Here is an 18,971-nt window from a genome sequence, read left to right as displayed (position 1 = left end):
TCTTTGTCTTCTTTGTAGTGTACTGTAGCTCTTGTACTGAGATGTTCTCAATACATAAAAAGGAGAAAAGGAGAAATGACATTATACAGTGAATTCACATTTATGCTTAAAATGTATAAAGGTGCTAAAATATATTTCAAACAGTTTCTGTGACCTTATATTTTCTCTTTGGAGAACAAAAGAAGTTTAAGAAGATTTGAAGCACAGTAAGAGATTCAGTGATTCCTGAATTTTGAATAAGGAAAAACTCTAAATTCGCCTGTTGTGTTATTCTCCATGGTTATAGTTAGAAATATTAGAGTTTTTAAAGGCACTGTCAAATTGGTCATTTTTTAAAAACCAAAAATAAGCAAATAATACTCATTAGAAAGTTATATGATAATATAACAGTGAAGAAAAACTCAAAAAGAGAAAGCGTATAACCCCGGTGTCCGGTGTCCTGGCCAAATTCCCTCTGGCCTTTCCCAATCATGGCCTCCTAATAATTACCATCTACTGAATGAATTATCTTTATTCATTCTCTGTTCTCCTCCTTAGTGAGTGTACTGGTGCAGTTTGACTGCCATTGCATCATCCAGGTGGAAGCTGTACATTGCTGGTGGTGGAGGGGAGTCCCCATTATCTGTAAAGTGCTTTGAGTGGAGTGTCCAGAAAAGTGCTATATAAGCACAATAAATTATTATTAATTATTACAAGAGAGAGAAAGAAGAAAGGTGGAGATAAATGTATAAATGCAATCATATTTAACTTGTGGAAAAAGAGTGGTAAAGTCAAAATGATTCTATCTTTTGGTTTGATCAAATGACAGCATGATTGGTGGATGTGTAGTCCAGGGAAAACACAGTACTAGATTAAGCTGTTGATACTAGGAGTTGCAGAGCTATGCATAGTTTTTTTTTCTGAATATCTTCATGTGACTATACCAAGAGGGCTAACAGAGTACTGTGCAAAGGGAGGAACAAAAAATGAAAGATCCTGTAGATATGTCTGCTGGGATTTTTGTGAGCAAACTGGTATGGCTATAACAGGGCGACTGGTGGGCATGAAGAAACCAGCTGCTGGCCAGTGTAGTCTCTTGTGGGCTCTGTAATGCTACAGAGTGCATTGAGGAGTTATGAAGAGGTTGAGAAAATTATGTAGCACAATCATTGACCATGTGGACATACATAACAGGAAAATGTCTATAGGTTTGTAAGTTGTCTCAACTGAGGTTTAAATGATCTGCTACCATGGACATAGACAATGTTTGTGTGACTCAGTTCTTTTTTATAGGTGAGCTTTTTTATTAGCTCACCAGAGGTGTCACTGATTTCTCTGGCAACACCATGAGGAATGTGCACTATTAAGTTTTCCAGTACTGGGAATGATGATTTTTAGCAGTCTGATCTGAGCTCAACACTCCCCCATTCCTCTGCTTCATCACAATATGTAGGAAAGCATAAATGGGGGGGATTAGGATCTGACTCTCTCCCAAATTCCTGTTAATTAACTGCTTAATTTAACACAAATATAAACTTTGTTACATTGAAACTAGGTTAATTCTTATCTTACTGTAATACAGTATACAATAAAATACAGTTTATTCAATCAAAACCTTTGGGCAGAGATTGATATAAGAGAAAGTATATTTAATTTTAAGTATAAAACATTAACCAATTGTATTGGTTTGGTTTTAATTATGAAATTGAAGAAAACAAATGCATTTTAACCCTTTAACAGATTTATTTTGAATCCTAAAGCCAAGATTTTATTAATGTTATTTTTCAGTCTCTGGTTTTATTGCTGACTTCTCCAATACATGAGAGAACAGACGTTAAGGATTTTAGAATCCACTTTCATCTTTTAATGGATTTAGACAAGATGAGGAGCTATTGGACTGTTTTTCACTCCAGTGAAGTCTATGTTTTCCACAGGGTTTAATAAAACTAACGCAAACTCTGCACTATCAATACCCTGCAATAGAAAACCTACTGACGGTAAGCATAAAATTCAAAGATATTGTGGACTACTGTAATACATGTCTCTCAGCTCTGTTAAGTTAAATCCCTTTGGGCAGCTTTACTGGTCATTAAAAGAGTCCTGACTGCAGAAAACTTCAACAACATTTCTGTGAGTGATAAACATCTATTTCTTTGATGTTGTGTTGAATCAAGGACCTGTAACAAATGGAAACAGATAATCTCTAGCAAATTCAGCTAGAGAAATTAATCCCATGTTGGGGGGTGTGTATCTGAATACAGACTAATCTAGAAATGGAAGCAACATGAACATTGAGCTGCAATCAGTTTTTTTTTGCCTGAACCAACAATTTGCTGCCTGCGATGAATCTAAAATATCTCTTTCAGTTGCATTCACCAGAAAGCTTTTGAGTTGTCTGATAATAGTGGAGACTTGAACACACTTATCTTCAATGGAACAGACAAAGCCAGTCCTGGTCCAGACTTCCGCGAGTCCTGTACACCGTTTCAAAGATAACTTTTAAATGACTTTAAAATCTAAATGTCCACAGAATTTGGTCTACTTACATTACTTTGTCCGTGTCTCTTACTGTGAATCCAAAGAACACTCAAGTGGTAAAGCGGAAATTTAAAGAGATGTTAATGAGCCACTGTGTATCATTTACACCATCTAAGAATTTTTTTTTAAATTCAGGTGAGTTAAAAAGGTCTCAGGTGAAAAGAAGATTAAGATTAAGAAAAATGATGGCACTCTACAAACACTTTACAGCCATTGCATCAGTACTCAATATGGTCAATATGGTCAATACTCAATATGGTTTCTGTGTATTTCTTTCACATTGTACAGCACTAAAGGGAGACATTGCACACCAGAAGCAGCTCAAAAGGCATCATGCTATTTTACACTGATAACTTTATGTTTATGACAAAGAAATGCTGCACTCTGGAGATGGGAGACAAGGGTATTCTTTCTTGCTGATGGCTTCAGAAATTATTACATTCTTTTTTTCTGCATTGGGATATTGGTCATCAGTCTACTTTCTTTTGCTAGCTGTGTCAACATCATATTTTTATTCAGACAATAGTGCTGAGCAGCATCAGTACAGCAATGCTCAATGTAAGTTTGATTATTAACCCCATCCACCCAACCTCAGTAACAGTGCAAAGTGCAATTATCAATAAAACTTAAATACTAGAACATATGATCATCCATCCACCCATTCTCTAACGTCTTTATCCAATTCAGGGTCACTGGGAAGCTGGAGCCTATCCCAGCAAGCAATGGGCACAAGGCAGGATTGACCCTGGATTGGATGCCAGTCCATAACAGGACAAACACAGACACACACACTCACACTAGGAAACATTCTCCCAGAAGCCAGTCGATCTTCCAATATGTCTTTGGACTGTGGGAGGCAACAGGACCACCCAGAGGAAATCCACGCAAACACGTGAAGAACACACAAACTCTACCGCAGGTCTGAAATTAAACCCAGGACCCCAGCACTGCAAGGCTGCAATACTAACCACTGTGCCACTGTGCCCACCTTTGATCATACTGTATGTATAGTAACACAAATTGTCTTAAAGAGGGTCTTAGAGATACACAGTATATACCATAGAACTAATCTATGGTATACTGCTTTATTACTTATGAATTAAGTGAAATTTGACTACAAATGAGAATGTGTCAACCATGGTTCTTGAATAAACATTCTTTACAATGTGTCACATCTGGGCAGCTGGCAACGTGCTGCTCATAGATCCATACTCACTGGGCACCCCAGAAACCAGCCGTAGGGGACGCAGCACCCTGAAGGCACGCAACGCTTTCACATCGAACCCCGCTGCCTTCCCACCAATCGGAGTCGCCCCCTCTGCTTTCGTGGCTTGCTCTAAAATAGCACTAAAAAGCCTGGAACGTGAAGAGAAAGAAAATGTATTGATTAATTTTGTACAACTTTTTAGCACATGAGAAAACGATGTACTGTATAATATATTTCATATTGGTTTCAGATTACAAGTCTTACAATAAATCTTTATTCTATTAAAGGAACATGGCAATCATTTCTAAATTTCCATTATTTGCTAACAAGGCTTGGTTATAGAAAAGGATTCAGCCTGTTTCTCTATATATGTTATGTTTTATGCAAAAAATTGTATCCCAAATCCTAATTTTAGAAGGTATTCATCTGTTGTGTAAATTACAATGCAATGTACTTTTCCTGATAAATATCCTGATAAATATCAGAAGACATATTTTCTGTTCTGTCCAGCATTGTCTCAGTGATTGTCATCACAGCAAGACACAACCTAACTATGTAAACCCAAGCAGAGCAGGTGCTCAATTTTTTGAGGAATATTTGCATATTTATAAACACAAAATTACAGACAGCAACCTGAACCTGCAGCACTTTCAAAAATCGATAACAATATATTGGTATAGAAGTTACTGTACAGAAGTGGAAACTGACATACAAGTTTAAATACTGCAACTTTTTTAGACTAGACAGCCATTTCATAATTAATTCAAATTCAGTGCGACACAGGGATTATTGTGCATTTGGATCACAGCATGCAGACAAGAAGGCAAAAAATAAAAGCTCTATTGCAATTGCCAGAGTAGAGCACTATTCTTGATTCATTTTGTACTGTATTCTTCAAGTGCACTATTTTGAGTGCTTTACCTTGTCAATATGGGGACAAAAACATATTTTAATAAAAAATGCCCTTCAGAAGGATGTCGGCTATACTTTAGACACAATGGTTTATCAATTTATATGAATTGGCTATTTCAATTGCCTTTCAATTCAACTCAGCTCTGATAGCATCTCCAGGCAGCACTCTTTATTTCACTTGAGTGCTGACAATGACTAATCAGAGTAGGTAATTAAAAGGTAATTTTACAGGGGACAAATAAAGATGTAAAATGTATGTCATAAGTTGAAATAGTATGGTTGCTGAATTTTAAGTGCGAACACTTAAGAATAAACATTTAATTAATAATATAATAATTTAATAACAGTCGATGAATAAACAGGCAATATAAACAGTTTATATATGAAAGATTCAGCAGGACTACAGCAAAGAACAAAGTAAAAAATATTCAGGTTTGGACACAGAATTAGATTTTAAACCTATACATTTTTTAAAAACAGGACATGATTAACAGAACATTCATATCGATTGACATGTCTGCATAGACACTTTTTAAATTATAATTCATTTTAAATAAAAAAAATCTAATTAGCTCATATCTATTTCTGAAATGTACTGTTTTTTTAATATATGGAACTAAATAGCTAAAAAAAACCTGTATTTATGGCCAGACAAGTCTGTTTATTTAATAATTGTTCTTCCAAATAAAAAAGGGGGCTTCCTTTCACAAGTAATGCCTGCGGTCAGAGAACTCTTGTTTATATAAGATCTTTGTCTAGCCAAAAATTTGTCCTGATGAAGGCTTGTTTGCTGAAACACTGACAAGTGTTAAATAAAATGTATTTTGGAATAGAGAGAGTGTGTGTCTGGTTGATTCTACCAGATAAGGAGGGGAACAGAATGGTGACTCAGATGCAGTCAGGTTGCAATTAGAGCTCCTGTCTGTCTCTACAGATTTAGCATTTGCAACAGAATCTATGTTCAAGAGGGAGGAAATTTGCCTCATATAATATTCTTTGTCTAAAGGAGACCTTGAATTTTACATGCATGTTTATTTTGTGACAGATATGGAGACTTGAAATCAATGGATATTATGATAAGCTTGTACACTGCACTATTATGATCCCATTTAGAATATTGTGTACAATTATGGTCACCATGTTACAGAAGTATATTGCAACTTTGGAATCAGTCTGCAGAACAGTGCAATTCCTAGACTTAAAGAAATGTTGTACATTAACTGAATTAAAGAATAAAGAAGACTATGAGTGAACCTGATTCAAGTATTCAAAAGCTACTTACACAACACAAGTGACCCTGATGGACTTCTTCAGGGCCAACAGAGACACAAATCAGTGTCAAGTGTACTCAAGTGGAAACTTGCCAAGGGAAGTGTATTTTAAATTGAGAAAACAAAGCTTGTTTTGTTTTCTTACTCAAAGGTTTGTGGAAGTCTGGAACAAGCAACCCAATTATACTGTATAAGCAGATGTTTTGGCATCACTCAAGAAATGGCTGGAAGAGATCTTCAGATCAATCACTAGTAACCAAAAGAGCTAAATGGGCTCCTTATGTCTCATTTCCTTAATTACAGCACATACTGTACTGTATAATGTCATGTTATGTTCTGTTTTATTTTTACTCCCCTCCCGTGCAGGGGTCCATTTTTGGAGGTGTGTGTGTCCCTAAATTGGGACTCTCTCTGGATTGGTTGAAGAAAGCGGTCTGGTTTTAAACGCTGGTATGGGACGGTTCAGGAGAGGGTGTGTGGAAGAGAGGTGTTAGAAGAAGAAACGGCGAAAACGCGAGATGTATCGGATTTGTTTTCTTGGCTGTGGTGTAGGGTTGGGATTGGAGTTGCTTTTGAGTTTTTTTTAGTTTACCGTTATAGCTTAGTTTAGATAGACTAGACGGATATCTTGCGGAAGACTTTGCTTTGGCTTTGCCACCCCCTTTCTCGGGAGACAGGTTTAGAGGGTATTGGGTTGTAGAATAGTGTAGTGTTTTTTTTTGTGTATTTCCATCCTTTTAATCCCTGGCTCATATGTTAGTCCCCATTCACCCCTAGACTGAGCCATATTGGGGACCTAACAGTCATAATCATCTTTAAAAGAGCTGAACATGTACAACGAGAGACTAGGTCTTTATATATATAAAACTTATAGTTTGAGTTGTTTGATCCCTCTTGCTTTGCATGCGGAGTTTAGGTATAGGTCTATGTTAACCAAACAACCGCAGAAGATTATTATTTTTGTATCACCATCCAGCTGAAGCACCCTGTAACATCACAATCCATTGTCCAGATATTACACTCAAACTTTCCACTTGAACTGCTGTTATGAAGAATAACCATTGTTGTCATGCAGAACAGATGTAAGCAAAAAGTGTTCAATGAATAAAATAGACACTACATGCATTATTTATTACCACTCGATACATGGCATTACCCTGTTCTATGACAAGACAAATACCAGCCCTGTGTTTAAAACAAGTGATGTGCCACTGCTCAGCATAAACATCCATTCATCCATTTTTAGCCACTTAATAGGTAGGTTAATTGGTATCTGGGGAAATTGGCCATGATGTGTCTGGGACACCCGGAGCCTCAACCGGCAGTATTTCTTTGGACTGTGGGAGGAAACTGGAGCACCCAGAGGAAAACCCAGTGGACACGAGAACAACATATGAACCCTGTGCAGAAACTGTAGCACCCCAGGTCCATGCACCAGGACCTAAGTACCTGTGAGGTAACATTGCTAACCTCTGCACCACAGTACTGCCCAATAGTTTGAACATTTTAATTGTGAAATCTATAGAATACTTAGGAACAAGTAATAGGTTTATTCCATGCTGAAAAGATAAGAAAGAAAACAACATTTTGGCCATGGAGCCTTCTTCAGGTGTGAAGCCTTTTTCAGCCTTCTTCTTCAAGCTCCACGGCTGAAATGTTGTGTTTTATTTCTTCTCTTTTCAGGATGGAATAAACCTATTACTTGTTCCTTTGCAGCCTATGCATGCCGACGCAGCTACCCACCTGAACTATAGAATACTTAGATTTAAGTGATGAACATAAACATATGATACAGTACCATAAGCAGCCGAGAAATTTCAAAATGAATTGTCAAAAGGAACTTGGCTTTGGACACTGGGGAAGGCTGTGTGTTATAAACACTAAGTACAGGAGCTCCTTTCAAGTGTTGTTATTTTGTGTGGCTGATGTTTTCACTGCGAATGAAGATATTTTTAACTAGACCTCTGCCAACTGGAAAGAGCCTCTGCTGACATTAATGCCTCCAAACTCCATTTAATGATCTACAGTAAACAGAGTTTCGTATTTTTTATTAGTGCCTCCAACACGCACTTCTTTATTTAGATAGGGTATTGTATCTTTATTTCAATTTTATATTTCTGCTGTGAGGCTACTGAATACATAACACAAACAAAAGTGGCATTAATGTAGTACTGTATGTACTTATAATAAATTAAAGCAAGTTATACAGTATGTATTGGAAATAGTATTCCCACACCAGCTATCAAAGGACATAGGTGGTAGAGAACACTTTAAACATGCTTTGACCAAATGCTATTTGGATAAGGTAGTTTCTAAATGTTACACTGTTTGTACTATACTTTCTCCAAGCACATTACTATTATTGTTGTTATTATTAATAATAATAATAGTATACTGCCTTGTATGGGATGCCTGTCCATAACAGGACACACACAGACACACACTCACATACTGTAAGGGCCAGATTCACAGACCCAATTAACCTACCAGAATGTCTTTGGACTGTGCAAATGGAATGTGGAATCAGAAGCACCCGCAAGAAACCCATGTGAACACGAGGAAAACATGCATGCCCCATGCACCCCAGGAATTTTAGTGGAGATAAATGTTCAGCAAAGGATAAGTTATAATGTGGGCACATTGCAATTTAGGATAGGCTATGTGTACTGCACATACAGTACATTCTATGAAGTATCAAGAGCCTCAATAGCAAAGGTTTTTTGTGCTTTCTTCCATATTAGGCTCACAGTATTTACCGATGTGTATACAGTTTTGGATGTGAGTTTCTGGACCCTGTAAGTTTAATTTGGTCATTCATTAGAAGGTCTTAACTATTAGTCGCTAGATGACTTACAGTACACTTTGATATCTTTTACAAGTAAAAGCAGTTAAACGATTCTCATAAACATTACAATTCACTGATAACTTTGTTTCATATACATGGCACAAATGTCTTCAGCTGAATTCAAAGTACATTTAGAAACTGAATAAGAACTCATTAGAATAGCCCAGAAGAATGTGATGTAACACCAATTCCTTTGTTGTTATTTTGGATCTTCGTTCAACTCATATAATTTTAAGAGACATTTAAATGTATCCATATCTGAATTTCCTGTGTTTTCTAGGGAAAGCAGAAGAGCTAATAGATATGATGTGCACTCATTTCAAAAGTGATGAATACAAAACATCTCCTTTACGAATTTTAATAATCTTGAGTTTCATCATGAAAGCACTTTCTGGAATCCTCTAGAATTTAAGTTATTAAAAGTAATCTGCATAAGAAAATCAGAAAAATCTTTTTTCTTTCTTTTAAAAAGAGAACAGTATGTATCTGGTTCAGTTAGTTAACATGCACAAATGTATTGCATCCATTAGTACAAATGAAAAAAATGTCTGCCTGACTGAGTTAAAAGAAACCAGACGGATTAAACTGTGCCAAACTTTCTTGATGTAAAAGCTATGCAGGAAGGAAGAATTGACCAATACCAAAACAAAGGGTTAGCCACGGGGATACTAATATCGTCTTGTCTGGCACTGAAAACCCAGTTCTTAGATTCCATCTAAAAATACCCCATTGCTGAAGGGCCTAATTGCACTGTTTTTACAAAATTGTAATGTATGTACTCTCACAGTGAATTACATGTTTCACCAATGCTAGGTCAGTTCTGTTTCCTTTCAGTGCCACATCCTGGCAGTGATGAAACCACTGAGTAGTGTAATTTATCCTGTCTTACAAATGTCAACATTACATTATGGTGTGCAACACTGACCCCAAGTTAACCTTACTTGGGATATTATGTGCACAGCGCTGTTTTAAATACTTGTCATTATTAGCTAAAACTTTTCATGCCAAATGATAATAATGTGTTTTACAGTAGATATATACTGTAGAAGGGGATGCACTTCATTCATACAATTATTTCATACTAATGAGATGAGAGATAAAATGAGACTCTTGTAGAATGTGATTATTGTAATTCAAGTGAACAAGAAGAGAATAAAGCCCCTGCTTTGCTGAAGAGTGAGAGTGAAGAAAGAGAGGAATTTACTAATGAGACTGAGTCTGGCTTGCAGTAAGGAAATGTAGAAAGATTTGGAGAAGAGAATGACTCCCAGAAACTCAACAGAAGTAGCAGGAGGCTATGTTTTCTTTGAAATGGGGTGAACTCTTAAATTTGAAAAGACGTATAGTGGAAAGATTAGAGTGTAAAGAGCCTGGGCAAAGGAAGAATTAATAAGAAAGTAATCCAAAAGATGAAGAACTGAAGGGAGTAAGGGAGTTCATAATTATTTACAGGAATACATATCTAACTTTTTTGGACTGCTGTGGCGCCTGAAATTGAGATGGGCAGCAGAGGAAAATGTATTTATAGCGCCAACATGCTCTGATGAATTCCTAGAAGTTTGGTGGCATTAAATTTAAAAGTACTAGAAATATGGGCTTTTGTTAAGTCAAGTGTTTCTGCCCATCGCAGAAGCAAATCAAGTGGATAGCATGATTGATGGTTGTGAGTGCAGGGAAAAATCAGACCTGGGGAGTAAACTCTTAATCCCAGGAGTTAAAGAATAATGCAGAGCTGAGAGATAAAAGATAAGCTGTTTTATTCGCTGGATGTTGATGTATGGCTATAACGAGAGGGTATTGGCATTGGTATTTGGTATTTAGTGAAAATAGAAATGAGAATGGACCGATTATGAAATCCTGCTTTATGCCTTTGAGTAAAAGAGAGTCCACAGCAGCAGGATCAGAAAGTGCTGATTAGAAGTTGACGCAGACAATCGAAGAGGAGGGGAAGTGGTCCAAAAGAAAGCAGAACAATGGGGAGTTTGCTAGAATGCTGACCCCCAAGCCACAAACTGTAGCCTTGAGCCAGCACGTCACCAGGTTACATGTGCATGTTTGAGTGATCTGTCACTGTTGGCTTGTAGAACCCCTCTGGGCTGGCGTACTATACTGTACTGGTGTACTGGTGATCCCCTTTTGAAGAAGCCTGTTCAGTCCCAAAAATGGTTTGTCACAGAGGTATTAGTCAGCAAAAAGATCTTCATTTCCTCTTCTCCTGGGGAACAACAGTTTTCTGTTCCACTGGAAGTTGCCAGAACAGACAAATTTCTGTCAAACTCCTCTTTTTCGCTGTTCTCACCCTTGCAAATTACTGTATCAACTGTATCAACTCTTCCTTTTCATGCCCTGGAACCCTTGGTACACTCTACTGTATCTGTTGAATACAGAAAAATCTGTGTTATTCCTACTCTGTGACTACTGGGACACTCATCTGGACTTAGCCATCCATGGCCAGTCTTTCCTTCACTGGAAGATACATTTTCCCTATCTCATCAGAGACCTACAGTACATGTACTGGTTCGCCATACTCATCTTAACAACCGGCACCCAGTTTCTAACTATAAACAACACTAATCTACAGTACTATCATATAGAGATTAAGGAGAATTCAAATTAATCCAGGAATACATGCTAGAAAAAAAAACAAATGTTAAATTATCTCTGGATCCATCTTTCTTTTCTAAATCCAATCCATAACAACATCCTTGCAAAATCCTTTAAAAAATCTTACAAAATCCTTCATTATCGCTCCCTAATGTTTCAAACCTAAACTGTAGTTTGGCTTACACTGCAGGCTTGCTGCTGATGTTAAAGCAAAGCAGTTGTACTCTTGCGCTATCTAAAATCTCTACAATTCAGGATGCCATTAACACACTCTCCCTCACTGAACTGCGGGGGCTTAGACACTGTCCCCCTGTCCTCTGCACCTGATTGATGATACTGATACTGATACTGACTGCTGCTACTCCTGAGGAATGCCCAATTTTGCACAGGGCCAACCAGAAGTTCTGTACCTTTTTCATTTGAGTGAATCAAGGAAGGTGTGTCCAATTTACTCTCTAGAAATAGGAGGCTTTAACCAAGCCTCAGCTTGCTCCATCACAGGAGGGAAATTTGGACAGCTCAAAATCCAGTGTAGACATTTAAGGGTCAGGAGAGGAAAAGTAGTCATCATTATGGGGGAGTTCGAAAGTTCTAAAGATTGATGCATATGGAGGGAGAATGAACGCCTAACAAAGCTGCAGATATAAAATAAGCAGCAGTTAGAGCTTCTGCAGTCAAAATTATGGCAGAACTGTCTTCCTCCTCTAAAGATTTTTCAGTTTTGATGTATGAGAATTGGAGATGCAGAAGGGGTGACAGGCACAGTAGGAGAGACTGGAGATAGGGTAGCCTGCGATTCAGAGAGTGAGTACTATAGTGAAGGATGAGAATGAGACAAGTAGGTGATGCAAACAATAGTATGCAGACTAGAAATGAGGGGATGGTAGATCTCGTTATGGGGTGCCTCCCAGGAAAGGTGGTGTTTCCACTGTTGTAGACAGGCATCAAAGCAGGCAGAGAATTCTTTATGACATTTATAAAACATGAAGCTGCCAAAGTGAACAGCAAGGTTTGGTATGATAGACGTAATCGTTCAATTAGCATCTTAAGTCATGGAATACACAGCATAATTCCCTATACAGGCATACTTATGTGTTATATATATTATATATGGAAGCTTAAGGAACTTGTGAGTGAAGGAAGACGCAGCAGAAAGCTTTGGGCTCGATGAGCAGTTGAAAACTAGATGGATTATGAAAATATTTATCACACTGGTGCACTCTATGAGATTTTTGATGTCTGGGAATGATAAGCACGGATTTAAGGATAGTAGTGATGACTACCATGACAAGTTAAACATGTCATCCTGCTGTTTTTAGCAGCTACAGACTGTATAGTGAGAGAGATGATTGCATTGTGAAGAGGAAAGGTGGAATAAGACTAAAGCTTTAATGCTGGGAATTGGGACATTGTGAAGGGTAGATAGAGACCAAGGAGTCAAATTTGAACAGTATACATGTGGATGCCTATTCTGAGAGCTAATCCTGAAGCAAGTACATTTAGAGAGATTGGAAGGTGGTGGGGGGGGTAGAATCAGGCATTGGTGACCAGGTAAACTTCTATGGAAAAGGATGAAGTGGCAGGTGCAGTGGCCAATTGAGGGAGAGAGCTGCTTTTGAGGCATGAAGGGCGTGGCTGGCTTTGGCAAAGATACAGTACAGCACAGGGGTACAGTAGATTCATCTGCTGGAAGATTTGGGAGCAAAGTGATGTGGTTGGAATAGGGAGGCAGTCGGGTCTGAGGAAACCAGCTTCTAGAAGATGCAATTTCCAGCGGACTCTACAATTCCACAGAGTGCATTACAGAGTTATGAAGTGGTTGGAAAACTTGTGTAGAACTTTGATCAAGTGGGCATAAAAGACAGGAAAACAAAATCTCCTCATGGGAAAAAACAAACCTCTGGGGGTCTAGGCACAATGATTGCTCTCCTTCACATAGTGGGATATAGTATATAGGATAGAGTAATTTTAAATCATGGACATTCTGTGCATTTTAACTCAGGCTGAATTTCAGAAGCTCAGAAGATGCTTCCCAGACATGGAAGCAGTATCCTGAGGCTACTTGTTCTGAGGCTGGCTTTAGATAGCAATGTGCGATGGTGTAGAAAAAAGTACTGTAGATAGAAAAAAAGTAGATAGAAACCACTTACTGAATCTTGCCAGCAAGCAGGGAAGCCGACAGAGAGGTTCAGAGTGATATAAAAAGAGACCAATAGCTTAGGGCTGATAGCTTCATGCACTAAATCTAAACACTCTGGCCTGTCTGGTCTGTTTAAGCACACTGTGCTTAAAAACGTGGGAAACTGGAACCCATTGCTGCCACTTCTGTGCAGGAACCAGGTGCTGGCACCAGGGCAGTGAGACAGAATGGGGAACCTGGGCCTGGTGCAGAGGGAGGGAGCAGAACAAGTGGGAAACGTGGAAAAGAGAGAGACAGGAAAGAAGAAGTGGCCGTGGTTGTTCCTGAAGTTCAGAACTAGAAGAAAAGGCATGCACTATGGCAGGCGCGTTGAGCCAGTTGGTTTCCATGGAGAGGTTACAATCAAACAGCTGCTTGTTCAAGACAGGGTACTCCCCTCCTGGCTTGGAGGACTTGAACCATGGTTGGATTACCAAGTCTGGCTGTGCTAGGATGGACAGCGAGCACGAGGAGATGAGATGTGAGCTAAGCGAGTAGCATGGGAGAGGCATAGGAGCAACAAAAAAGTAGATCTACAGTAGCAATGCAGCATTTGAGAGGAACATCAGTCGTTTACTAGAAGAAACACTGAATGTAAGAGAGATGTACAAAGGAAAATTCAGGAGGCAATATATATTTTGTAGGAAAAGGAGTGGGTAAGGCTGGGATCTGACCTTCCTCCCGAATTTCTGTTAAAATCCCTCTATATTTACAAAAATAAAACAAGCTCTCTATCTCAGATCTGGAGACTTATGCAATTCGACTCAAATTTTAGTACACAGAAATTGTCAACATTTACATTTTAATAACAATAAGTTCAACACTTTATTTCTAGGGTTGGGGGTCCATTTTAATTCTTCAATTCCAGTTCCTTCTTTCAACACAACTCCCCCTTCCATCTCTTTTGGAACAGTCACACGTTTGGAATTTAGAATGGGGCAGTGAAAAAGATGAGCTGATTTTAACTTTGCTAATTTCCAGCAAACATACACTTTTCAGTATTGCAGTCTTCATAAAAATAAACACAGCTTTTTAAAGGTTTCTCTAATATGAGTAACATTGGAACACACTTCATAGGTACCATGCTTTCCTTTCTAGCTGTTTTCTTTGAAAAGAATAAAAGAGTAATTAAGAACAATTTATACCTCAAAGGAAACAGAAACTGTAATATTATAACCAAGCAAATAACATGAACATACCTGTAGGCCTATAGAAAACTGCCTAGTGTAAATTGCCTGGTGTGGTTTTTGAGGCAGTCTGTAGAGAAGCAATGCCCTGCCTGTTGGTTTTGTGCAGGTTAGGTAGCATTTACATAAATTAGAAATAAATCATAATTTATGTACAGATAACAAATTACATTTACTTCTGCGCATTCTGAACAACACTGCTGTGTTGTTACGACCTCCACTGCACATTCAAGCAATGATTACAATGGATTGGATTTAATGCGCACAAGCCTTTAGAACCATACAATATAAATACAACTGAGGGGATGACTAGCAGAAAACTAAATCTTTCAAAAGCTTATAACTATTTATTTTGTTATACATTAATGTGTATCCCAATTAAAATAAAAAAGCAATCATACTAAGACATTGCAATAATAAAATACTACATTAATCCAGCCTAAAATGCATTTTTTCTGTCTGTAACTACTTCTATTTTCTCTTTGAATTTCACCAAATGGGTTTTTAATCTAATATTTCCATCAACCATCCTGCAGATTTGTTTCCTATTTTCCTATTAAAGCATAAACAGTAGCCTTCATAAATTTATAGATACCTGACGCTCAAAAATTCAGGGGCTCTGTCTACAAATGAGTACTGTATCTGTAAGCACATTCACTATTGCTACATTATGGCACTGTATACAGAATAGTGATGTTTGCAATTCACATTACTGGCAATTAGGTAAATAAAAAGAGAAAATCTCTACAACCATCTACGTCTATTATACATAAACAGTAAAAGCATGTCTTACATCAGAAAAAGAGAAAAAAAAATAACTTCAGAATTCAAATGCAACACAGAATAACAACACTTTTTCGGTAAACCCTCAGTCCAAAACAGAATTTTCTAGTCTCCTAGTCATTTCTAGTCATTTATACTTTGGGTGACCAAAATTTGGCTTATATTCTTGCTGGAAATTTGATTGTAAGAAAATATTATGAAAATGTGTTTTTTGCTTATGTAAAGTCTTTTTAAGATTTGTATACACATTAAGCTGATATCATTTCCTAAATAATTAAATCCAGTTACGAGTGCGCGAGTCACAGTGGAAGTAACGTCTGTACTCACAGTTTGCATGGAGCTGGATTTTACAGATGTACAGTACAGTAGATGCCTGTTGCTGTCAGCTGTGTTCTGGTTATGTGATATGTAATCTGTAGCTGAAGCCGAGACCCTGGAGACAGTACGGTCATGACAGACATGGCTAGCCCAGATGCCGCATGCTCAATTTAAAGATTTCATGGTATTAACATTAGTGTCACTGGAAACTTTGCTCTGAGCTATTGCGTAATTACCAGCACATGCTCCAGAGAGCACAGCTCACAATGGCAGAGTGTAAACTGACTGCAGGCACTGTGCTGTCTTGCAGAGCACAGATGTTTGGGAGCTTCATTACTGTAAGAGTACAGTGTAAGGCTCAGAGGCCTGCCACATGCATACAATATGACTTTCTTTTTCCGACCTTTTTGTATAAGTTAAAAACTGTAATTTGAACCCTTTATGCATTGTATTAATTTCTGGAACATTATGATGAACATTGACAATCCGACTTCGAGAGGTATTAAACTCTATAATGTGCAGTAACTACAATTTTTCTTAGATAAAATTATACTTCAGTTTAATCTTCTGGTTGTGAAAGATTAAGCTTGTGAATGTTTCATAAAAAACAAAATCCAAAATACCTCATAAGGACAATTTTACTGTTAATAAAGCAATAGGTAATCTAAATACACACTGTGGAAAACCTGGATATGATAAATGTCATTCCATGCCTGATGCGTTTTAAATGTGGTATTTCTATTTAAAGACTGAATTCCTGATTCCCTAGTGCAGCAGACCCAGAGTTATCTTGTCTTGAACACTTTTTTGGTGACCTATGAGCTACATTGATATCAACTGTATTTTCTTTACCCCAGGTCATAACAGTGGACACATCAATGGATATAACAAAGTGATGTTGCGCAGGCTAATGATCCATATTGTTCCAGCTCAAAGGCATCACTCCATCATTCCTTAGAGGTACCACAGGACAAAGTAAAAGCCACACTAGGTCAGCAAAATTGTCAACATTCATTTACTGTACATCTAAAAAAGAGCAAGATGAATCTGACACTGGAGTCTAGTTATCATATACCACACCCCTAACCCTGTTATCCTGACATTATTTAATTTTGCAATTTTCATCTGTTTTTATATGCCACAGCTCAAACCATTTGGTCCTTATCAGCTCTGTTTCAAAGTGTCTGGATCTGTGAGATTCATTTGAAATGGCAATGTTTACTAAAGGTTGTGGAGAGTACAGGCAATTTTCTCCCTTACCATTTTTGGTTACTTGCTTTCTTCATGCCTGTGTTTGCTCAAGAATAGGCTGTTTTGCATTTCAGTTTAAAATTATGGGAGGGCACTACTCTGTAGAGCTGTAGAAACTGAATTTCTTTTAGGAGAGACAAGGAAAGCCCTAAACAAAATGAGAATGAAGTAGAAGGTCTACCACACTATGACAGGAAAAAAAAAGACTGGATTCCATATGCGTTTTAATTACCCTAGCAATTTAATATACTGTGTTCCATTATAGTGTCTAAATTCATCTTCTAAGACTCTAGTCTTAATTTTAATGAAACACAAGATTAGTACAGTCTTTTTTTATTGTCTTTCCTCAATAAAAAGGTACATCTGAGAACACCTTGGTACTGTACCTACAATATATGTTCAGTTATAGTACTTCATGTAAAATGTACTTGAGCACTGAATTTAATGGTTCATATAAAACATACTGGCAAGGACTGTAGTGCCGCTGTAACATAGCTCTTTTCTCCTGGGTAAGATTCAAGTCCAGTGTGTCTTCTATGTGGATTTTGGATGTTCTCACTGTGTCCATATGTGTTTTCAACAAGGTACTGTGGTTTCCTCTCTCTGTCCAAAGACTAAAGCTAAACCAGGGTAATTAGAATGAATCCAGGTTAATCTTCTGAGAATAGAGCAGCTACAGAAAAGGAATGGTTGGATATAATATGTGGCTCTATTTTGCCCTATTGTGTACAGTATGTGTACAATTGTTAGGTAAAATAACAAACATGAAAGTAACTATAAAGTCCTCACTTAAAATGTCTTACTGAGTTACTGAGTATAAAAAAATCTGGCCATTGCTAACAGGCTTCTCAGAATCAGTGTGATGATTCACCAGGATAATTAGTCTTTTCCAGATATATCTGGGGAACTGAAACATCATATTCGCTGGGGGTTACTGTACTTCACTACTGTACCTCATTGTTTGATGACATTACTCATTATGCATTTTGAAATATTTTTATATACTGTTAGAAAACATTAATCTAAGGAGACATTTGTTGTCTCATCAATTAGTGTTTTCTTCAACAGATTTCTATTTGGCTTTTCAATAGCGTGTGCTTTTCCCTTTTGCTGTGTGCTCACCACGAGATATGGGTTTCTAGTTTACTAGGGTCTCCAAATCAACCAAACACTTTGCTAGGATTAAGGAATTTCCATCACTTGGTAAGCTAAAATAATTAAAATTGCTTTTGCATTAAACATCAGAGAACACATGGGGATCTTATTCAAATATTTTAAAAATCTCCACTGGATGCCTTCAGAGTCAATAATGAAATACGTATCACAGGACGCCAGTGGAAACAACAGGAAAGTGTATTAAAAATTGAGAACGAGAGTCAATAAGGCAATTCTGTGCACATAGGTTTGTATGAAGATGGAATGAGTTACCTAGCTTTATTACAAAAGATAGAGTAAGTTGATGTTTTAAGAAACTGGATGTCTGGATGAGATCCTGAAGTCGGTTTTCTACTAGGACCTAAATGAGCCAAATGGTCCAAAAGGACTACACTCAGTTTAAATCTTTCTTATGCTTTGTAATGTTTGTAATTTAGCCATTGTCGACATATATAGTATCATTCTTCCAGGAACAACGGGGAATGACGGATCACCCCCAAGTCTATCTCAGTTTTCTCAACCCATAATGCACCCACCTGCCCAACGCACATTACTGTATGAAGATGTTGTACTCACCCTACAACCACAATAATAAAATCTAGTAAATTCCATCCATTGCGTAGGTACGCATTGGGGTGGAAGAGAAGTCCATAGGCTATGACTTTCAAAAATGCCTCCACTGTGAATATAATGAGGAAGAGATATTCCACCCGTTCCTGTGAGAGAAAGAGAAAGAGAGGAA

At 37.6% G+C, this 18,971-nt stretch overlaps 1 protein-coding gene across 1 annotated transcript in view; it reads right to left on the bottom strand.

Annotated features, from left to right (window-relative positions):
• cacna1c (calcium voltage-gated channel subunit alpha1 C) overlaps positions 1 to 18,971 on the bottom strand; it is a 414,391-nt gene that overhangs the window by 125,760 nt on the left and 269,660 nt on the right. The window contains exons 4-5 of the mRNA XM_088922581.1: positions 18,806 to 18,945; positions 3,734 to 3,873 (exon numbers count right to left, since the gene is read on the bottom strand). Coding sequence (XP_088778707.1) covers positions 3,734 to 3,873; positions 18,806 to 18,945 — 280 coding nt within the window. The remainder of the gene's footprint in view (positions 1 to 3,733; positions 3,874 to 18,805; positions 18,946 to 18,971) is intronic.

Source organism: Atractosteus spatula, chromosome 8, assembly GCF_055471065.1.
Source record: "Atractosteus spatula isolate fAtrSpa1 chromosome 8, fAtrSpa1.hap1, whole genome shotgun sequence".
Lineage (NCBI taxonomy): Eukaryota > Metazoa > Chordata > Actinopteri > Semionotiformes > Lepisosteidae > Atractosteus > Atractosteus spatula.
This window is presented reverse-complemented; position numbering and strand designations above follow the sequence as displayed.